This window comes from Rana temporaria, chromosome 4 (assembly GCF_905171775.1).
Source record: "Rana temporaria chromosome 4, aRanTem1.1, whole genome shotgun sequence".
In the NCBI taxonomy this organism is placed as follows: Eukaryota; Metazoa; Chordata; class Amphibia; order Anura; family Ranidae; genus Rana; species Rana temporaria.
In genome coordinates this window covers 399,541,546-399,566,092 of record NC_053492.1, presented here as the reverse complement: position 1 = coordinate 399,566,092, position 24,547 = coordinate 399,541,546, and the positions used below count along the sequence as shown (strand labels likewise).

At 43.5% G+C, this 24,547-nt stretch overlaps 1 protein-coding gene across 1 annotated transcript in view; it reads left to right on the top strand.

Annotated features, from left to right (window-relative positions):
* CFAP61 (cilia and flagella associated protein 61) overlaps positions 1-24,547 on the top strand; it is a 449,917-nt gene that overhangs the window by 403,818 nt on the left and 21,552 nt on the right. Inside the window, exon 26 of the mRNA XM_040351184.1 lies at positions 11,795-11,885. Within this exon, the coding sequence (XP_040207118.1) occupies positions 11,795-11,885 (91 nt within the window). The remainder of the gene's footprint in view (positions 1-11,794; positions 11,886-24,547) is intronic.

The following is a 24,547-nucleotide window of genomic DNA, read 5'->3' as shown; positions in this document are numbered from 1 at the left end:
CACAGTTAGAACACACCCAGGATACACATTTAAGTCTTCCCCGCCGCCTAGTGGTTAACCCCTTCCCTGCCACTCACATTTATATAGTAATCGATGCATATTTATAGCACTGTTCACTGTATAAATGTGAATGGTCCCAAAAATGTTTCAAAAGTGTCCGATGTGTCCGCTATAATGTCGAAGTCCCAAAAAAAAAAAACGCAGATCCCCGCCATTACTAGTAAAAAAAAAAAATTTTAAAAAAATCGGTATGTCCCCTATTTTGTAGGCAATATAACTTTTGCGCAAACCAGGTTATTGCGATTTTTTTTTTTTACCAAAAATATGTAGAAGAATACGTATCGGCCTAAACTGAGAAAAAAATATATATTTTTTTTAAAAAATGGGATATTTAATATAGCAAAAAGTAAAAAATAGTGTTTTTTTTTCAAAATTGACGCTCTTTTTTTGTTTATAGCCCCAAAAAAAACTAAAAAACACACAGGCGATCAAATACCACCAAAAGAAAGCTCTATTTGTGGGAAAAAAAGGACGTCAATTTTGTTTGGGAGCCACGTCGCATGACCGCGCAATTGTCAGTTAAAGCGACGCAGTGCCGGAAGCTAAAATCTCATCTGGGCAGTATGTGCACAGTAGGCAAGTGGTTAAATAAGGTGCTTCCCTCACTAAATAAAACTAAATGCAATGTTTACTAGATTTATTTATGTGATGGAAAAACTGGTAAAGTACATACAAACCCGATCACTTAAAGTGGTTGTAAACCCTTTACAACCACTTTTACCTACAGGTAAGCCTAAATTAAGGCTTTCCTGTAGGTGCTCGCAGAGGCGTATCTAGTGAAAATAGCGCCTTTGGCAAGCACTGAAACTGCGCCCCTGTCGAAACATTTGAAACCCATCTTTCAGATAACCTTAACAAAAAAAACAGCTAACAAAATGAGTAATATTTATCATGCCTTGTGATACCTTAGGTAGTGACATATCCTCTTTATGGAGAAATCTGGCGTTTATTAGACCCCTGATCCCTCCTCTGCCCTCCAAGGAAATCTTCATCACCTAAGGCCTCCGTTTTCACAGAGGAGAGCGAGAAACTGATGTTCCTCCTCCTTCTTTGTGCATGACCAGATGGAATGGGAGAGCCTGGGAGAACAGGGGAGGGCTTTGCCTGAACGCAGCAGAGATAGCGCTGCCATTGTCCATTAGCAAAGGTGCTGAAAAGGAGATCCTGCCTATGCTCAGGAGGAGGGAAGAAGAGACCCTCAGACCCTGGTAAGTGCCTTGCTGCCCAACCACTCAACAGCGCCCCTTTCATATGGCGCCATGGCTGCCATACCCTAGATATGCCACTGGGTGCTCGAAATATCTCCTAAACCTCCACGGTTTAGGCGTTATTTACAAAAGAGACAAGCGCTGATGTCTAAGATGCATGCGCCGTAGACAACCTTTAGAAGCAGCGATCATGCTGTTTCTAAAGGAGATCGTGCCGTGACTGCCGGCTCCCGCACGCATGCGCCGGAGCCGTGATACCCGAAAGGAAGAGGGTGAAAGATGGACGCTTCGTGGAAGAGAGGACATCGGTGATATCGCAGGCTTCGGTTTCAGGTAAGTGACACATAATGGACTACTATGCAATGAATGCGCGCGGGAGATTTCATTCCGGCGTGCCGGCCCTTCAGCCGAGGATCCCCCCTGCGAATGCGCCACTGCAATCAGTGGCGCATTGTGAGGGGAATATCTCCTAAACCGTACAGGTTTAGGAGATATTCTTTATACCTACAGGTAAGTTTTATTATAGGCTTACCTGTAGGCAAAAGTCAAAAATGTGGGTTTACAACCACTTTAAGGGTAAAACAAATCTTAAAGCAGAGGTCCACCCTAAAAAAAAAAAAAATACATAGACACGTTCCTTAAAATACATTAAAAAACATTTGAAAAAAAATAGTAGTCTTCATTCTTCTCCTCCTTGCGTTGTCTTCTAGGAAATTTGGGCACGCTGTCTTCTGGGACCTGTGTGTCCCAGAAGACAGCTGGTCATTCACAAAGCGCCGCGCGACTCGCACATGCGCAGTAGGAAATGGGCAGTGAAGCAGCAAGTCTCCACTGCCTATTTCCCTTAGTGAGGATGGCGGCGCCAGCACACGATACGATGGATGGATCGGCCAGGGGGGGGGGAGGGGCAACATTGTGGGCGCCCTGGATAGGTAAGTGTCCTTATTAAAAGTCAGCAGCTACAGTGTTTGTAGCTGCTGACTTTTAAAAAAAAGATTTGCGGCTGGAACACCGCTTTAATGACTAAGCCCAATTTTGCAACTTTGACATATATTAGTAAAACTGTACATATCATCACAACTACTTTGTGCATACAGGTGAATTATACCTCGTTTTGTTTTTGTTTTAGGACAAATTGGGCTTTCATTTGGTGGTAAATTGTAATGGATATCTCCTGATTTCTTTTTTTAATATCTAAGAAAAACTGTCCCAAAATAGTAAAAAAAATATAATAATTATTTTTTAAATTTAACTGTATATTTCTTGCTACTACCATAACCTACCACCAAAGAACAAAACAAAATAAATTGTATGTTAGTTGTTGTTTGTACCCGTAGTACAGCCCAGAAACCATATTACGCATTTTCCTTTTTGTTATCCTACCTAAAACACACTGACACTGATACTAATTAAAAGAAAAAAATAATCCTGTCCAAAAAATACTGACCCTGACCTTGACCCAAACACTAACCCTGGGGCTAACCTAGATCAAACCTTGATCTAGGTTGTCTTTTTTATTATTATTATTATTATTATTATTATTATTTTTGATTATATTTAATTATTATTATTATTTTATTTTTTTCTACACAAACTTTTCTTTTTCTATTTCTGCAAGGACAGAGAAAGATACACTGGCCCAGATTCAGTAAGCAATTGCGCCTGCGTAACCATAGTTACGCAGCGCAATTGCTGACTTGCGCCGGCGTAACGAGTTCTCCTGATTCAGAGAACTCGTTACGCCGACTGCAGCCTAAAATCTGTGTGGCATAAGGCTCTTATGCCACGCAGATTTTAGGCTGCATTCTTGCGTTGACCGCTAGGGGGCGCTCCCATTGTGGTCAGCGTATAGTATGCAAATTGCATACTTACGCCGATTCACAATGTTGCGCGGGCCCTGCATACGCAAGTTACGGAGTTTCCGTACGGCGTCTTTAGCGTAAGGCTGCCCCTTCTAATAGTAGGGGCAGCCAATGCTAAAGTATACCCTCCGTTCCCGCGTCGTGAAATTTGAATTTCACGCCGTTTGCGTAAGTGATACGTGAATGGCGCTGGACGCCATTCACGTTCACTTTGAAGCAAATGACGTCCTTGCGACGTCATTTGCCGCAATGCACGTCGGGAAAGTTTCCCGACGGCGCATGCGATTTACGATCGGCGCGGGAACGCGCCTAATTTAAATGATTCCCGCCCCCGGCGGGATCATTTACATTGTGCGCGCTTACGCTCCGTGAATCGAGGGCAGCGCAAAATATTTGCGGGGGCGCAGGGCAAAATCGTTGCCCTGCGCCTCCGCAAATAGAGTGCAGATATCTTTGAATCCGGGCCAATAATGTATCTGTCTCATCCATTTACAGAGACAGAAAACACAAGAGTGGGTTTTCAGAGACTGATCACTGTGACAGCCAATCAGAGGCTATCACAACGATCAGGTGACCCGGAATCAGACGTTCTGGGTCCTGATCCTTAGAACGTGGCCCAGGGCTCTTGGTGAGACTCCGGCCTCTGTGCCAGGAGCGTGCCATGCGGCGTGCCTCCAGCACAAAGGGAGATATGCAAATATTTGACCCCACGGAAAAAAGCCCAGTCCAGTGGGGCCGCATATTTGCGTACAGACAGTGTGAAGAGGTTAAACCCAAAACCAAAAATGTAATATATCACAGCTTACCAATCATTACATGTGATGGCTGCATTCATTTTCTTTTCTTTGGCTTTTCACCTGGTGATCTGGCCAGGTACACCCCTCCTGTATTAGAGTGTATTATAGTAGGGAGGAGACCTCTGAATTGGAGGAGAGAAATATAAGGTCTCCTCCCCAGTGGGACAGGACATCTCAGAATTCAATGGACAGACAGAATACTTTGGCAGGTAAAACAGCCCCTTAGATGTTTTTTTATCAATGTGTTTAACAGTTTGCCTGAAGATTAGCTTTAAGTCAGAGGTGCCCAACCTTTTGAAAAGCAAGGGCCACGTAAGCGACTTGGCACCCCTGCTTCAAGTAGAACACCTCTGAATATGTATGTTTTGATGAGATTGGGAGAGAGCAGAATGATGACCTCATTAATGTACTGCTGCTCCTTCCTTGTCATCCCAGGCTAGGCAGGGTCCTAGATCAGGCTGTATTGCTCAACTGCTGCATAGTTTACAAAACAAGCAGGACATTGGATCACATGGCAGGTTAAACTGAATTAGAAAGTCTTTGCAGATGAGTACAGTATATGCCTTTGAATGTTGTATTTAGTGTAGTGCTCACCCCCGAAGGAGCCGCTGGTTATTGAATGGGATGGCCTGTTACCTCTGTGACTCCGCCGTCTAGGGTAGTTGATGAGAGCCGTAGAAATGGAATGTCCACACAGCAGGTGTTTTTATCTTGTGCTTTTATTTACCCAACAAGGTAAAACAGTAAAACTTGAGGTACAGAGTAAAGATGTATGAGCAGAAGAAACAGCAGATTCAGGCATAACGATACAGAAACAGTCCTGCTTCCAACAACACTTTGCTTTCGTCGCCACTCCCGCCGGAGTGGGTATAGTGTACCTGGATAGGCCTCTCACACCGACCTGGCAGCCAGAGTATCACTCGGAATACTAAGGGAAGAAAGTCTCTGCCACAGACCCTTCCTGTAATGTAGATCACGGAGACGATTCTCCTTAACCTCCCTGGCGGTATGATTCTTTCAGAAAAAACATGCTGAAAGCGGTACCATTATTTGCAAGGAAATTTGGCGTTTTATATTGTAGGTCTGTAATTTTTAGAAATAACTCACTTAAATCTGACCAAACAAGATTCTAATAGGCATCCCGGGTATGACATTTTTTTAAAAACAAAATTATAAATTATAATATAATAAATAATTATAAATAATTATAACAAATAATAATATAATTATAATAAAAATTATTCAATAATGTAATCAAATCAAAATCACTGAAATTTGCTCAGTTGCAGAATTGTTGCTGTCATTATTTTTTTTTTTATGACGAATTTCCCCACAAATCGCTATCGCACAATTCTGCAAGTGATTATAATTTATTATCACTGTTTTCTAGCTGATCTAAAACTATTTTTGACATAAAGGGACACTTTTGGTTGCTATGGACAATCTACAGTTTGCAGGGAGAAAGAAACGTTTTTATTATATAAAATAACATGCAGGACACAGGACAGACCACTAGGGACAAGGGGTGTGTGTTTTTTTTACATACAGTACTGTAATCTATAAGATTACAGTATACTGTATGTAATGTGTTTGTTTACGTTTTTGAATTTGGCGCCGTTCTCCGCTCCCGTGCGTCGTAACGTCGCAGGGAACGGAGATCGGCGGCACAGGAGGACGCTGTGTGAATCGAGCGAGGTCCCGCTCGCTCACACAGCGCGGTGGCATCGCTGGATCCAGGGACAAGGTAAGTAAACAGTGCCTGTGGATCTAGCGAGGCAAGCCCGAGTCTGACTCGGGGTTACCGCTCGCAGCAGGAAAATCTAACCCCGAGTCAGAGTCGGGAATACCGCCAGGCAGGTTAATATGCTTTGGGCCTGTATCTCCCTCAGGTAGTTTTGCAATTAGGTACCGACTGACAGGTGACCAACATCCAACCTTTCAGTGTCCGGTTACCTTGATCACCGATGGAGTGTCGAGGCCCTGTTGGATCGCCAGCCTCTCTTGGCTCTCCTCAGACGGACTCCCCAACGAACAGCTTCCCCTCAAAGGAACAACGCTTGGGATCTTCTCAGAATTTGGGGACCCAGTAGATCACTGGGGCCCCGCCACAACTTAAACGTTCCAAACCATCATGGTCACGGAACCAAGAGCAACGTGTGGCACACGCACCCCGGCCTGGTAGGCCATTCCGCCGGGGGCCGTGAGATGTAAACACCCTGAAGGTGGGTGCCACAACGGAAGAAGACCCCGCCTCAATGGCGTCTGTTCCAGAAGTACCCTTTCCCAGCATGCCCCTCGAGAGAACCTCTCTCCTCATTGGCTGCTGGCAAACGGCACCCAAACCTCAACTCCACTGCTGCCCCCTGTCGCCCCGAGCCGCAACAGAATGGGCACACAGCACAGCCAAGCCGAAAGAGAGACCCTTTTCAGAATTCAAATTGAAATCAGAGTCACTTACACTCTGATCACCCCTTAAATTTTGTCAGCACCGGTACCTAGAAGTAACCCGGCGCTACATTAGCAATTTGTGTGATGTTCAGTGTTAAACGAACAGATCGGTCTGAGTAGAGGTTTTGTTCGAATTACCTTCTAAAGATGCCAAAAAAAAAAAAATCAGCTCCAAGTCTGGAAACAGAAAACCTCATTAAACACGTCTCCTCTACAAATTGAGCGTCTGGGCCAATTCAGAATAATTTCATTTAGCTAATCAGAAATAATTAATCTTCTTATATACTAAAGGAAATATTTATTGCTCTATGGAATATAATATTGCAAAGAGATATGCATTTTATAAACAGAAGAATGCAAAAGTTATATTCCATATGTCTTTGACTGAAAACAGTAGAGGGCTCTTAGGCAGGCCGGACATTATGCATTTTCGCTAATTGAACCCCAAAAAATGTGCAGATTACCCCATCCACACATTCAATGTTGATGGGGGAATCACTCCCGCAGCGCTATTGTGTTCTGCCAGCGGGAGCCTTCCCCACCAGCAGAATACAATGATATGTGTTACCGACTATACGCAGTGGCACAGATCTGGTGAAAAAAAAAAAACAGGCAAAGGATTGACTATATGACCAACCTACTTATAGATTAATCAAAATTTGGCCAGTCCCTGCTGAACCAGATAGATTTCGATCCATCTATGACCGGCTTTAGTCTTGTTGTAATCCATCTAATTATGACTGTATTTATTGTTTAATTGGAAAATAACAATAAAACCCTGGAGACATTTTTTGTATTGTGGGTGGACTATGTAGGCTGCGCTTGTTAACTTGTCCTTCTGAAATCTATTTATGCATTCAACATTTTTGGAACAAGTGTACAGACTTCACTGATTTAGAGAACAAAATGTTGCAGCTTACTCTTCCTTAGATGTGGTTGCTGCATTTATTGGGCCAGATTCACGTAGGGAGCGCGTACTTGTGAGTGGGCGTAACGTATCCTTTTTACGCTACGCCTCCCTAACTTTGACAGGCAAGTGCAGTATTCACGAAGCAAAGTTGCGGCGGCGTAGCGTAAATAGACCGGCGTAAGCCCGCCTAATTCAAATATGGAACATGTGGGCGTGTTGTATGTTAATCTATTGTGACCCCACGTAAATGACGCTTTTTACGAATGGCGCATGCGCCGTCTGTGAAAGTATCCCAGTGCGCATGCTCCAAATTAACCCACAAAAAGCCAATACTTTCGACGTGAACGTAAATGACCCACAGCCCTATTCGCGAATGACTTACGCAAACGACGTAATCGACGGAAAATTCGACGCTGGCCCGACGTCCATACTTATCATTGGCTGCGCCTCATATAGCAGGGGTAACTTTACGCCGGAAAAAGCCTAACGTAAACGGCGTATCTGTACTGCGACGGCCGGGCGTACGTTCGTGAATAGGCGTATCTAGCTGATTTACATATTCTAGGCGCCAAGCTACGACGCCTCAGACTCAGAGATACTCCTACGTGAATCTGGCCCATTCTCTTAATTTTCACCTGCTGATCCTACCAGCAACACACTTTCTGTCCTGTAGGGTGACAATGCTCATTAGTGTAAAGGGGACCGCACTGTAAAGTGGCACTTTGACATAAAGGGGACTTCTCTATAAAGGGGCATTGTAATTATTACAGTGCCCCCTTTACATCACTGTGCTTCTTTTTAGGGATGCACCGATATTTCGGCCAAAAATAGCTGTTTTCGTGAAATGCCGAAACAACTTAAAAATTGCCGATAATGACTAGTGGTGCAACTCGGGATTGCAGAGCTGTAAAACACACACTGAAATTGTCTCTGCTCTGCTCGCAAACAGCCCCGCCTGCTCCTAACCACGCTGTGATAGACAGAATGCGGGTCTAATGCTGAGATGTGTTCTGTCTATCACAGCGTGGGGTTAGGAGGAGGCGGGGCTGTGTGCGAGCAGCGTGAAGACAGTTTCAGCATTCGGGCGGTGAGTTGCTTTCTTTTCTAGTAGAACATGTGTGCACTGTGCAGCCATCCGTCCTTCCCCCCCACACCTCCCTCGGCTGGCTCTATCTTCGGCACTCTGTCCCCCTCCTCCCCCCAGCTTCCTAGTCTGGCTCCTGTCCCTGCCGCCAATGCACTCCTGTTTTTGGAGGTGACAGGGTTAATAAAGAGAACCTGTCACCTCCAATTGCTATCACACAGGGAATTATTTTCTCCTGTGTGATAGCAATAAAGTTAAGTGTAAAAAAAAAAATAATAATAATAAAATTAATAAAATAAGTAATTAAAAAGTAAAGAACAAGAAAAATAATATTAAAAATAAGAAAATTATACAAAAATAAAAAAAGTAAAACGACAAGCTACAAAAAAAAGTGATAAAGTAATTGGGGCAATTGGGGGACAGTGATAGGATGCTCCATAAATGTTTGCAATCCGACTGTACTGTTTTAACATACTATTATTTAAAAAAAAAAGAAAAGTAATTTTCGGTTTTCGGTTTCGGCCTGACATTTTTATTTTTTTTTGGTTTCGGTTCTGAAATTTCCATTTCGGTGCACCTCTACTTCTTTCACATTACAGTGCCCCTTGCAGTCATGACTTCCCTTTCCTCTCTTACATCACAGTGCCCCCTTTCAATCTCCTGCACAGACCTACCTTTCACAAGGCAGATTCAGTTACCACCCTGTGTGTTCTCTCCCAGGTATCCCGCCCCCTGCCCTGCTGATGGGATGACATCATTGGCGAGGAAGGTGTAATTATTGGATAACTGCTCAGAGCGGTGTTCATTGACTTTAAATTCGCAACAATGGAGTCGGATCCACCCACATGCCTGGACAGGCACTCAGCTCAGCCTCCCAGTGAGCCGCTGAGAACCTAAGCCAGTCGCTCCCACCCCCTTCACAGCCCAGTGCTCCAGTGAGTGCAAGGCAACAGAGCCGAGAGCTGCTAACTGACAGTCATCAGCTCTCTGCTCGGGGAGCTCTGAGAACTGAGCGATCGGCTGTGTTAGATTGTTTAGTTTTCAGTCTAAAGCTTCATACACACGATCGGATTTCCGTCGGACAAATCTGTGGATTTTTGTCCGAAGGGCGTTGGCCGTGAACTTTTTCAGCCAACTTTCACAAAACTACATGTTTTTTCTGCTCTTTAACGCCACCCTTTGGGCAACTTCTGCTAATGTTGTCTTATGGTTAGCATTGTTCAGGGCATGCTTGTTTGTACTTTGGATTTTAGTCCAACAGACTTGAGTACACACGATCGGATAATTTGACAGAACACATTTGTTGTCGGACAATTTGAGAGCATGAAACTCCAACATTTACTGTCGGAAATTCAGACAATTGTCTGATGGAGCATACAGACGGTTGGATTATCCGACAAAACACGTCCATCACACAATTGTTGTCGGAATATCCGATCGTGTGTACGTGCCTTTAGTGGCGCCAGGGGACAGATGCAGCATCAGATCGATGCCCGATACTGATACTGATGACTGATACACCTAGGTAAGTATGATTATTATTAAATAATAATAAAAAAAAACATACTTCTCTTTTAAGCTAACATTGACACCCACAGCAGATCAAAACTGCAGTGCTTTTTGAACGTGGTGTAGGAAATGCGCACAGAACGTGGGTTTCCCGCAGTTCCAGTGGGAACTGGCCCTAAAACACAATGATGAACTTGTTAACCTCCTTCTAAATCTATCTATGCATTCAACATTTTTGAAACAAGTGTACAGACTGATTTAAAGAACAAAATGTTGCAGTTTACTCTTCCTAAGGCCTCGTACACACCACCGGATCTATCCGCTGGAATTCATCCGCGGATCAGTTCCAGCGGATAAATACGGTCGTCTGTACGGCCTAGCGGATATTTATCCGCGGACATTTCTCGGCCCGATCGATTTCAAGCGGATATAAATTTCTTAGCATGCTAAGAAATGTATCCGCTTGAATCGGGTCCAGCGGATTGATCCGGTGGTCTGTACAGACTCACCGGATCAATCCGTCCGCTCCCTCGCATGCGTCGTAATGATTCGACGCATGCGTGGAAGTACTTACCTTCCAGCGTCGCGCACGTCGCCGCGTCATCGCGGCGACGGCGCGACACGTCACCGCGGATGAATTCCGCGCGGATTTTGATCCGATGGTGAGTACAAGCCATCGGATCCAAATCCGGAGGAGGAATCTCCGCTGGAAACGGTCCGGCGGACCGTTTCCAGCGGAGATCCCCTCCTGTGTACGGGGCCTTAGATGTGGTGACTGCATTTGCTTCCCTTTTTCAAGCTTTTTTTCTCTTTATTTTCTCTTTATTTTCACCTGTGGATCCTGCAACACTCTTTCTGTCCTATAGGGTGACAGGAAAAAAATTGGACTCCACCTGTAGCAAATATAACGCACTCCCACCTTTAAAACCACCTCCCACATTAGGGAAAACTGCCCAAAAGTGAATACGATTTTATCTGGATTGGGTGAACTTGCCTGTGGCCAAATGTAGCAGTGGGTGTGGCCTAATGTGGCAGGTTGACAGTTGTCAGACAGTGTAAACAGCATGTTTTGATGTAAATAGAGTATAGATTACAGGGAATGACACCGGAAATAACACAGGGGGTGTTTTATAAACTGTTTTTGAGCATTGCACTGAATCCTGATATAACATTTTTCCATTAACTGAGAAACGGTACAAAATTGCAGTCATTAAAAGCAGAAGATAAATATTTCCAGTATTAGGCTTCATGTTTGCACACCAGCGTTCGGTTAATATTTCACTGTCAGAGTTGAGCAGAATGTATGACCCAAAGACAAAACGTATAGTTATGAAGTGAAAGGCACACATGTTTGTACATGAATTATAATGCTTATAAAGAGGCTTGCTAGGACAAAACAAGAACTTTGGGCATTAGAGTAGTGATCTAGTCTCCGCACTGCAACACTGCGATGGCCTGTTTTCCTGTCATGTATTAATCCTTAGACCTTAATGCTGAACAACATTTGTGTCATTGTCTACACAAATTTAATTTGTTTATGCACCAGTTCAGTTAATCCTACAATCTGCTTTTCTCAAATGAGGCCGGATAATGGAGTCATGGTCCCTCACAGGTCTGCAGGCTTTTAAATTCTGATAAAATCAGGATTCTTCACTGGGCCTTGCCACAGCTCTGAATTAAGCCACTTTAAATGTAATTACCAGAGCTGGCTGTACATCAGGAACATCCATTAAAAAAATTGATTGACCATGCTGTTATGGGGAGGCATTTTATGAACAAACGATCCTGATGGGCCCTGAGCTATAAATGACGAAAAGCAAAAAAAAAAAGGGGGGGAGGGGGACAGGTAAATACTTTATTAGCTGTTAATGAGAGGTTCACTGGATAACTCAATTTTTTTTTTCCTCTTACAACAGCTACTTCATGGAAGCGTGGTGCATGGCCATCTACCATGATCGCTTTATCGATTTCCAGCAAGAGGTGCGTGAAATCCCGGCTTCGAAGAAAGTAAGAAAATCATTAATTCCTTCTTTTCTTAACAAGGTCTGGCACTTCTCAGTTTGTTGCGGCTGGCCACTTTGCTGTGGATTTTGCCAGCCCCGAAGCAAAATGTATTAGTGTGAGCCCTACATAATTATACATGGTTGCTGCTGTGGGATTCAAAAACGTGCAGAGATAAACCGTTATAGACAGATGACTTGTGTTTATTATTGCTGATAAGTAAAATGCGTGTCTGCTTCTTTCTAACAGAAGAAACAGCATTTGCTGGCCTACATCGCCCTTGTGGCCACTTCTTCAAAGTCAAAGTCAATGCGTAGTCAAAACTTATTTTTGTTTCGTACAGAATACGAAAGGGTTAGAACTAGGGTTGCACCAATACCACTTTTTTAAGACCGAGTGCAAGTACCGATACTTTTTTTCAAGTACTCGCCAATAACGATTACCAATACTTTTTTTAATGTCATGTGACCGTTTTCAAAGCACAATACAGACTAATGATATCTTTGCAGCACTGATAGGTGACACTGACTGATGGGCACTGATATGCAGCACTGATAGGTGGCACTAATATGCAGCACTGATAGGTGGCACTGACTGATGGGCACTGATTTACAGCACTAATATGTGACACTGGCTGATGGGCACTGATAGGTGGTACTGGCATGTGGCACTGACTGATGGGCACTGATTTGCAACACTGATAAGTGGCACTGATGGCTGGCACTGATAGGTGACACTTATGGGCACTAATAGGTGGCACTTATGGGTGGTACTTATGGGCAATGATAGGGGGAACTGATTGGTAGGCAGTGGCACTGAGTATTTCAGGCGTTATTTATGCGCTATTTTTAGCGCTAAAACGTCTGAAATACGCCTCAGTGTGAAAGGGGCCTAATCCATTTCCCATCCTTAGGCTGTATATATATATCTGGTGACCTGTTATATTGCTTTTGGCGCCGCTTGAAGTAGAGGTGAAAGTATATCTCTGTATCCCCGAACATGGAGTGCACCATGCAGGCATATCCTGATACCAATCCAGAGGACTAGTAAATGTAAAAAAGAAAGGATTGCTGCTACTTCTGACCAGTCCAGGTTAACAAATATCAAGGAGCGGCCTCAGCCTACATGTCTCCACCACACTACACACCTTGATGCATTTCGCCATTCCCATCAGGGCTTAGTCATGGAGTGTAAGCGGTCGGGTCGGCTGCACACAGAGGAGGAGGAAGAACATTCTGTCACTAATGAAGCCAAAAGGCAATTAGGAGATTGCCACTTCCGGTTTTGATGATGTGTTTTCCTGGCTGGTACAGCTAGCAAAGCAGCCATTTAAACAAATCTCTGTTTGATCACCTGCCTGTTTTTTTTTTTAAAGCACCCCCCCTCTCCAACTCATCATGCGCAAATGCATATAGTTACATACAGTTAATCTAATTGAAAAAAGACACAAGTCCAGCCACTTCAACCAACAGAGAAAAAAAAAGCCCCACACACAAATCAAATCGAAAACCTCCATATACACAGTGATGGCAAACCTTGGCACCCCAGATGTTTTGGAACTACATTTGCCATGATGCTCATGCATTCTGCAGTGTAGTGGAGAATCATGGGAAATGTAGTTCTAAAACATCTGGGGTGCCAAGGTTCGCCATCACTGTCCTATACCCACAGAGGAAGGCAAAAAAGTTTGTTGCCATTTCACAGGCCTGCCCAATTTTAAACCTTGACATGCTTGGTATCTTCTTATTTAATGCAACATCATCTTTCATATTTTACCAAACAATGTGGTCTTATATTGTGTATCTGTGCACTAAAAAATATTTTAGTGAATTATTCCTTAAAAAATTACAACCGCCATTTTATTTTTTGGGGCCTTTGCTTTGAAAAATATATAATGTTTTGGGGGGGGGGGGGGGGGTTAAGTAATTTTCCAGCAAAAAAATGCTGATTTTAACAGAAAGTGGTTAAAGTGAACCTGTGATTTGGAAAGCAAAGCAACAGGCTCACTTTAACTTACCCCCTAGCAGCATATATTTTTTGTCCCCACCATCTAGCCATCGGCAGTGACCAAATATGCTGTAGAAGCTAGGGCATCATGCACACTGGTTTCTTGTAAATGCTGTTTATCCCGACAAGAGAAAATCAGTCAAAACTCACCTAAGCTTAATTTTTATAAAACAGTTTAGGTGAGCTTAGCAGAGTTTGAGAGTTTATTTATTACATTGGCCAGACTTGAAGAAGTGCTAAATGTTCCTAGAGTTTATGCGCGTTTATGAGCGTTCAACGTTCCTTGTGGCCAGAAGAACTGCTCTTGAATGCGATTTTAAGGCGTTCAGACAATAGCCCATAAACTCCCCTGCTGATAAACTGCTAAAAACGTCCATGTGTGCATAGACACATAGGATAACATAGAAGGGAGTTTAAGGGCAAAAAAATGCCCAAACTCACAAATTTGAGTTTAACAGCAGCATGAGGCCTAAAGGTTGTTGGAGTGGAAGCTCCTGCTGCTGTCAATAACAGTCACGCCCTGTGTGTGAATGAACAATGTCAGGAGCAGCGAGCCTGCTTGAGTACCCCCATAGAAAGAGGCTTGCTATGGGGGCACTCAGCAGGAGGGAGGAGCCAGGCTCACCGGCCGTAGACCCAAAAAGGAGATGATCGAAGCTACTCGAAAACCTCTTTTCTTTATTTTTCTTTTTTTCTTTATTTTTTATTTTAACCTTCTGAATCACTTTAATTGAACAAGTTGAAAATAGAAGTACCCCGAGTATTCCTTTAACTCCTGATACTAATCAGAGTGAAGGAAAAGTAAGTGCACGCTGGCAACAAGTAGAGAGACTAAAGAAAACCTGTTGTTTTTCCCTGAATGGTCAAACATAAAGTTATGAAACTCATTTTTCATTAAAGCAATTTATAGAATCTTAATGCATAATGTGACTCCCACAGTGCACTAACCTCATTAATGTTATGTAACAGACGTAATCCTTTAAAACTCTTCTAAACCTGCTGGTACCATACAGTGGGGATCGAAAGTTTGGGCACCACAGGTAAAAATTTGTATTAATGTGCATAACGAAGCCAAGGAACGATGGAAAAATCTCCAAAAGGCATCAAATTACAGATTAGACATTCTTATAATATGTAAAAAAAGTTAGATTTTATTTCCATCATTTACACTTTTTCAAAATTACAGAAAACAAAAAAATGGCGTCTGCAAAAGTTTGGGCAGAGTTAATATCTTGTACTGCCCCCTTTGGCAAGAATCACAGCTTGTAAAAGCTTTTTGTAGCCAGCCAAGAGTCTTTCAATTCTTGTTTGAGGTATCTTTGCCCATTCTTCCTTACAAAAGTCTTCCAGTTCTTTGAGATTTCTGGGCTGTCTGTCACGCACTGCTCTTTTAGGGTCAGATTCACAAAGAGATACGACGGTGTATCTCGTGATAGACCGTCGTATCTCTGACTTACACTGTTCGTATCTATGCGCCTGATTCATAGAATCAGTTACGCATAGATATGGCTAAGATCCGACAGTGTTACACTGTGTAACACCGTCGGATCTTATTTTCAATTTGAAAATGGCGCGGGGGGCGTTCCCGCTGATTTATGCTGAATAATATGTAAATCAGCGAGATACGCGAATTCACGAACGTCCGCGGACCCGACGCAGTGTTGTTACGACGTTTCCGTAGCGGTTTTCCCGGCGTATACTTACCCCTGCTTCTATGAGGCGCAGCCAATGTTAAGTATAGCCGTCGTTCCCGCGTTGAGTTGGAATTTTTTTACGTAGTTTGCGTACGCCAATTCAGAAACCCGCGCGTCGCAAGTTACACTCACGTCGAAACCACTGACGTCCTAGTGACGTCAGTGGGAGCAATGCACGCCGGGAAATTTCGCGGACGGCGCATGCTCATTTAAATCGGCGCGGGAACGCGCCTGATTTAAATAGTACACTACCCCTAGCCGCGGAATTTCAATTCCGTCGGGGGTTTTACGATCCGCCGCCGCAAGTTTGGAGGTAAGTGGTTTGTGAATTACCCACTTGCCTCTCAAACTTGTGGCATCGTATCTTAAAACAGATAGATCGAGCGGATCTAAAGATCCGCTGATCTACGTGAATCTAGCCCTTAAGGTCTATTCATAGATTTTCAATTATGTTGAGGTCAGGAGATTGTGAAGGCCATGGCAAAACCTTCAGTTTACCCCCTGTGGATTTTGAGGTGTGTTTAGGATTATTATCCATTTGTAGAAGCCATCCTCTCTTTAACTTCAGCTTTTTCACAGATGGCATCAAGTTACCATCCAAAATTTGCTGACATTTTATTGAATCCATTTTTCCTTCTACTCGTGAAATGTTCTATGTGCCACTGACTGCAACACAACCCCAAAGCGTGATTTATCCACCCCCAGGCTTAACAGTTGGACAGAGGTTCTTTTCATTATATTCTGTGCCCTTTCTTCTCCAAACGTACCTTTGCTCATTCCGGCCAAAAAGTTCTATTTTAACCTCATCGGTCCACAGAACTTGTTTCCAAAATGCATCAGGCTTGTCTATATGTTCATTTGCAAAGTTCAAACGCAGATTTTTGTGGTGAGGACGTAGAAGACCATATTTGTACAAGTATCTCTTTATAGTGAAATAGTGTACCACAACTCCAGTGTCTGCCAGATCTTTCTGGATGGATCGTGCAGTCAAACGTGGGTTTTGAATTGCTTTTCTCACAATCCTGCGAGCTGTTCAGTCTGATATTTTTCTTGGTCTTCCAGATCTTGCTTTAACTTGCACTGTTCCTGATGACTGCCATTTCTTAATTACATTCCGAACAGAGGATATTGACATCTGAAAACGCTTTGCTATCTTCTTATAGCCTTCTCCAGCTTTGTGAGCGTCAACTATTTTCAGTTTTCTAGACAACTGCTTAGAAGAGCCCATGGTGCTGATTGTTGGGGCAAGGTCAGATGAGTCTTGGCATTTAAAACCTTTGAGATTGACATCACCTGGTCTTCCCAGACGATGATTGAGAACAATCCATGACACTGGCAGGTCTCAGCTTTGCAAAGGGGGCAGTGCATTCTATAAATTCTGCAGGGTGCCCAAACTTTTGCAGACGCCATTTTTTTGTTTTCTGTAATTTTGAAAGTGTAAATGATGGAAATAAAATCTAACTTTTTTTGACATAGAAGAAGAATGTCTAATCTGTAATTTGATGCCTTTTGGAGATTTTTCCATCTTTCCTTGGCTTCGTTATGCACATTACTACAAATTTTTACCTGGCGTGCCCAAACTTTCGATTCCCACTGTATTTGAGTACGCCTTTTCATAAGCCAATATATCCAATCTGCGAGGAGATGCCAGTCCACTTTTCTACAACCGTTTATTGTAGGCCTCTTTTTTGGGGGGTTGTGAGAAATGGCCCTCCCCAAACAGGATATTGCACTAAACCTGTAGGTAAATAAGAGAACTAGAACTTTTGCTAAGTGGCAGAGTGGGTTTGATAATAAAGGGGGATAAAGGGATTCCCTTCCTGGGAATCTAACATGTATTCTAATCAAAGTAATGGGAAGCAGAGGAACTGGTGCAACCAGCATATAACATTAACCATAAGTATATAGATGCACATCAGAATAGAAACAATGCAAGCTTTATATAAGAGGACATTAATAGCAGTACATACATCCAGAGGCGTATCTAGTGAAAATGGCGCCTATGGCAAGCACTGAAATTGCGCCCCTGTCAAAACATAAATGCGGCCTTACCAGCACACATGAGTGCAGTAATATCAGCACCCATAAAAGCGGCCTTACCTGCACCCATAAATGCAGTAATATCAGCATCCATAAATGCAGTAATATCAGCATCCATAAATGCAGTAATATCAGCATCCATAAATGCGGCCTTACCAGCACCCATAAATGCGGCCTTACCAGCACCCATAAATGCGGCCTTACCAGCACCCATAAATGTGGCCTTTACCAGCACCCATAAATGTGGCCTTTACCAGCACCCATAAATGTGGCCTTTACCAGCACCCATAAATGCGGCCTTACCAGCACCCATAAATGCGGCCTTACCAGCACCCATAAATGCGGCCTTACCAGCACCCATAAATGCGGCCTTTACCAGCACCCATAAATGTGACCTTTACCAGCACTCATAAATACAGTAATATCAGCACCCATAAATGCAGCCTTTACCAGCACCCATAAATGCGGCCTTACCAGCACCCATAAATGCGGCCTTACCAGCACCCATAAATGTGGCCTTTACCAGCACCCATAAATACAGTAATATCAGCACCCATAAATGCAGCCTTACCAGCACCCATAAATACAGTAATATCAGCACCCATAAACGCGGCCTTACCAGCACCCATAAATACAGTAATATCAGCACCCATAAACGCGGCCTTACCAGCACCCATAAATACAGTAATATCAGCACCCATAAATACGGCCTTATCAGCATCCATAAATGCAGTAATATCATTAACCATAAAAGCAGCCTTACCAGCACCCATAAATGCAGTAATACCAGCACCCATAAATATAGTAATACCAGCACCCATAAATATAGTAATACCAGCACCCATAAATGCAGTAATACCAGCACCCATAAATGCAGTAATACCAGCACCCATAAATGCAGTAATACCAGCACCCATAAATATAGTAATACCAGCACCCATAAATATAGTAATACCAGCACCCATAAATACTGTAATACCAGCACCCACAATTGCGGCCTTACAAGCACCCATAATTGCGGCCTTACCAGCACCCATAATTGCAGTAATATCAGCACCCATAAATGCAGAGGAATCGTGCGGTGTACGGGCACAGCACTGAGCAGAAAGGCAGAGTGGAATGGAACATCAGACAGTGACTGTGCGCAGTGGTACACATACAGGTCACACTCACTGGCAGTGGCACTGTGATGATCAGGGACACGCAGCAGTGCAGGGGATGTTTCCTTGTAATGGATACAGTCCTCCGCCAATGCTGCGCCAGTGCCTCTGACACTGTACAAGGGGAGAGAGGGATCACCAGCGGCCCTGTCTTAGCACACACGCACATCATGATGACTTTAAGGCCCCTTTTCACACTGGGGCAGGGACATCGACAAGAAAAGGGCCGCTATTTAACCCCCCCCTGCTTGCTGCCGAGAAAGGGTTAAAAAAAAACGCCTGTAAAGCGCTGCTTTGATTTCAATGGGCAGGGGCGCCTTAGGAGCCGCTCCAACAACGCCTCAAAGATGCTGATTGCAGGACATTTTTAATGTCCTGCCAGCGCACTGCTCCAGTGTAAAAGCACTTGGGCTTTCACACTGGAGTGAATGGATCCACTCTTTCAGGTCACTTTGCAGGCACTATTTTTATCGTTATAGCGCCTGCAAAGCGCCTCAGTGTGAAAGGGGTCTTAGGTTACTTTTACACTGAGACGCTTTGCAGGCGCTACAAAATAGCGCCTGCAAAGCGCCCTGAAAGAGCCTCTCTTCTCACTCCAATGCGAAAGCCAGAGTGCTTTCACACTGGAGCAGTGCGCTGGCAGGATGCTCAAAAAAGTCCTGCTAGCCGCATCTTTGAGGTCCTGTAGGAACGGTGTACACACTGCTTCCAAAGCGCCCCTTCCCATTGAAATCAATGGGCAACGGCGCTGAACAGCCAGCAAAATTCCGCTGCAGCGGCACTTTGCAGATGGTTTTAACCCTTTTGGGCCGCTAGCAGTGTGCTGGCAGGACGCTAAAAAAAGTATTTGAGGCGCCCGCTAGCGGCCGATTGGCGCCGCCAAAATGACAGTAAAGTGTCCGCTAAAATAGCGGCACTTTACTGCCAACGGCACAACGCCCCAGTGTCAAAGTAGCCCAAGTCACCATGTGCCAGGCACATGCCCAAACAGAAGCAAGCAGCCAATCAAATATAATGCTTGCTTGCTCAATATGGATAAAATAAATAGTAATTATACAAAGCCATAGATATCATAAATAAAGTGATTTGTGCAACAGCAGGTACTACTTGCACAAATCACTTTCTGATATCTATGGTTTTGTATAATTACTATTTATTTAATCCATATTGAGCAAGCAAGCATTATATTTGATTGGCTGCTTGGCACTGGCAGTTGGAACTTGGCACAACTTCATAAATGCACATGATATGTAGATTAGGTACGTTGTGACTTCACATCACTGATTATAGTACGGTACCTGGCCTGGCTGCTGCTGCAGTGCTGCTGCCTGGGGGGTTCCCCTAATGGTGCAGGTCTCCTCTCGGGTCTCCTCTCGGTCCTCCTCAGAAGAAGACGTCACTCACCGACCCGCTTGCTAGGGGGGAAAGATGAGGGCGCGCAGAGGAGGGTAGGCGGAGCTTTAGGCGGAGCCTCCTCCAGTTAAACGAATGACGACCTGGCCGAGTGGCCGGTCACATTCGTCAACAAGTATGGGGGGGCGCGCCTGTCACACTCCAGTCCATACTGCCAAGCAGCTAAGTAGAAGTATTTTCAGGTGAAGTGCCGTGCCGGGGCTATAGTGCGGGAGGCAGCCGCAGCCGCAGGAGGACGGGTGGGATTTTTTTGGGCGTTTTGTTGGCAGTTTTTTTTGGCGCCCACCCCCCATTGCGCCCATGGCACGTACCATGGCTGCCATACCGTGGATACGCCACTGCATACATCCAATGTACAGTATTATCAACAAAGGGTCCAACAAGAGTTATGGTTGAATTGTGCACATATACCCGGTATATGTAGTTATTAAAAATGATGCTTCTAGATGAATACTGCAGCATAGTTCACTTGCAGGTGCCTCTGATGATGATTTGGGTGGAGTATCTGTCTGTGTTGGAGACCTGAAGACAAGTAACGTGTAACGTGAGATTCTCCAACAATTGTCCAACCAGCCTGGAATGCAGATTCTCACCGGTCGAAATCGTAGTGTGGCCCTGGAACTCAGAGTCAGCCTATGTACTTCGTGTCTTAGTCCCTGGTAGTTTCTAATCTGTCCTTCAACTGGACCTCTAACAAGTGGCTGTCAGATGCCTAGCCTGGCTCTAGCCTATGCTGGTTATAAAGCCGTAAGCTAAAACTTACTATAGAATCCCAGACCAAAAGGGACAGGATTAACATTGTTATAGTGGTAAAATAAGAGCTGTATGTAAACTCTATTGTAATAAACAGGTTCACCTACCAATATACTACAAGGTGACATACAGTAGCACAGACCTAGCTATCTGGCACTGTGCTAGGCCATCCTTTTTTTTTTTTTTGTTCCTTTGGCTTGAATTCTGAGACATTCGAAAAACTATTTATTTTTTTACACCCATACAACTAATTGTCTGAGAATATACATTTCTGTTGTTTTGGAATTTATGAGAAAATTACCTATATTCTTCTGGATCGCAGCCATGCAAAAATCAGGAAAGAAGCTAGACTGGAGGGCGACAGGGATGCAGAAGTTTTAGGAAAGATTGTCCCCTATAAAAAAAAGAGGGCTGGACATATTATTAGAAAGAAAATGCCTGATGATAGCAATCTCCCAGCATGCATCATTGAAGCACAAAGCTTCCTAAGCACTTTTAGGTAGATTCACGTACATAGGATTAAATTTAGGACGGTGCAGCCTAGCCTGTTTAGGCTACACCGCCGTAAATTAGTTAGGCTAGTAGTGATTTTCAAACCACTTACCTGCTAATCTACGGCGGCGTAGCCTCAAACGAGCGGGCGTAAGGGGGCCTAATTCAAATGACTAGGAGGGGGGCGTGTTGTATTGAAATGAGGCTTGACCTCACGTTATTTGAAGTTTTTGGACACTGCACATGCGCCGGGCGACTACTATTCCCAGTGCGCATTGCGGCTAAATCGAACCTCGCGGCGGGAACGGCGGCCATACTTAACATTGTTATTCCACCTCATAGGTGGAATAACTTTAGGCGGCCTATCCCTTACGGAAACGACGTAATGCGACGGTGTAGGCCTGGCGTACGTTCGTGAATGGAAGCGCCATCTAGCGGCCAACAGAAACATTGCAAGCTAAGATAGAACGGCGCAAGCCGGCCTATCTTAGCTTTGTTTAAGTGTATCTCTGTTTGAGAATACACTTAAACAAACGCCGGCGTAGATTCAGAGTTAGGTTGGCTTATCTGTAGATAAGCCAGCCTAGCTCTTTGTGAATCTACCTATTTGTGACTAGACACTGCCCAGGATCCGATAATTAATACTCACCTTCTTATGGTAAGATTTGTTGTAACAAAATATACACATTTTGAACAATGGGGGTTATTTATGAAAGGCAAATCCACAAGTGCAAACTACAAGTGCAAAGTGCACTTGAAATTGCACTGAAAGTGCACTTGGAAGTGCAGTCGCTGTAAATCTGAGGGGTAGATCTGAAATAAGGGAAAGCTCTGAAGATTTTATTATCCAATCATGTGCAAGCTAAAATGCTGTTTTTTATTTTCCTTGCATGTCCCCCTCGGATCTACAGCGACTGCACTTTCAGTGCAATTTCAAGTGCTCTTTGCACTTGAAATTTGCACTTGTAGTGCAAAATAATTTGCATTCGTAAATGACCCCCAAAATTAGTTTGTCGTACCCCCCCTGGCTTGACTAAATTTGATTTTTAAACCAATTTTTTTTTTCAAAGAAGCTGGGTGCAAAATTCTCAGATGAACAGCACATGCAGTTACTCAGGTGGAGGCGCTGTTCTGGTATTTTGATAGCTGCGGGTGCCAGCTGTCAGAATACAATAGCCGGCACGGCAGATTCGTCTTCCCACGCCATTTAACATGGATGGGGAAATCAAGTGATTTCTCCTGGTTATCCCCATGTGTATGACCAGCTTAACACTGTTGGCCTATAGTTTTTGGCAGATACCCATAGTAGCTTAAAAAAAAACAGCGTAGTTTGCATCTTTTGTTATGAATATTAATTTACATACAGTTACTAGAAAATGATTAACTAATGCTTGTTGAGTAATATAAGCTCACTGCAAATGCAACAGTAGCAAACCATGAGACTAGTTGGGTATGTAGAATAACATGCTCTCCGTAGTGGGCTGTGAACAAGGATTAAATCCGAACCTGTGGATCTGTCAAATAACCAACATCAGCAGGAGCAACTGACAGCATTAGCTAAAGTAGAGTTTGGTGCTATCCCTGGGCTCATGATTTAGCAGCTGAAAACTTTCTCTGAATCACTATTTGCATAATAATAGTCACACCACCCAGCTTATGCCTGCTGATGGGTTACTCTGGCACTACGCATTGTATGTAGGATGGGTGAAGAAGCAGCAGAGGCCCTGGGTGGTGCTGGATGGTCCTGATGCTGCAACAAGCATTATATGTAAACAGGTCTGCCGATAGCTTTGTCCTGAGCATGTTCATTTTAACATTTCAGATCCAAAAATATTAAAGTGGATTTAAACCGCCAAAATTTTTTTTTTGTTTTTGATGTTACAATGTAGAGTATAAGATTTCCTATCATCTGTGCCCAGTCTTGCCACACAGAGTTAATCCAGCGCTGAGCAATCCTCTTTTAATGTTCAGTGAAAATTAACAGAATTCCAGATACAATCTTGCCAAATTATAAAGTCCGTTTCTCTGTTCTTGCTTTGTGTTACAGGTTATTTACATATCTAGAGCTTTGACATGTTTATCATATGTTATGTTATGTTTATCATAATATGAGGTGATCCAAAGTTCATTGTATATTACCAGGATATGTAAATAACCTGTAACACAAAGCAAGAATAGAGAAATGGACTTTATAATTTGGCAAGTTTTTATGTGGAATTCTGTTAATTTTCACTGAACATTAAAAGAGGATTGCTCAGGGCTGGATTAACTCTGTGTGGCATGACTGGGCACATATGATAGGGAATCTTATACTCTACATTGTGACATCAAAAAAAAAAAAGATTGGGGGTTTACATCCACTTTAAATCTCTTTTATTGCCTTTTACGTTCATTTTTTGCAACATTTATAATGTTCACTAGAGGTGTGCAGAAGATTAGCATTGGCATATGTAAATGAGGATTTTATGCTAAAAAAAGTGTCCATTGACAAGCAAGAGGGATTCAGCGCAGCAGGTTTTTGTAGAAATCAATGTTGAGTTGTTAATGGGTAAGTTCATCATTTCACGAATAATGAAAAGGTGAACTAATGCTATGTATCTTTGCCACCACTCTGGCTGCAGAGGCTGTTATGCCCTATGCTGCCAATGTAGCGGTCTGTACACCATACACTGCAATACACAGCACCAAAGTGAGAATCCAACATAATTCTCGCAATGGCAAGTGAGGACCACATGACTGCACCAACCAATGGACAGTGCTTCTTTTTTCTGGGACATCATACCAGAAAATTAAGCCTCAGTATATATAAAATAATATACAAAGATGTTTTTATTACAAATTATGTGTGCAGATTGCAGTTCCTCTTTAAGCACAATCAACAATTTCTCACGAAGGGCAAAAATTAAAAGATCTGGGCAAATGGATTTAAAAAGTATGAAATTGGTAGACATTCAACATATGACTGTAAAGAGAGTCTTCTAACGAAGCATTCAGCTGTCATTCAGCTGCACTTTTTTCCCCTTAAAATAAGGGGAAAATCGTGGGTGCGCAATATACGCTGATACCCGCTTCCCGCACTGAGTTTGAACTGCGCCGCCGACATATACCG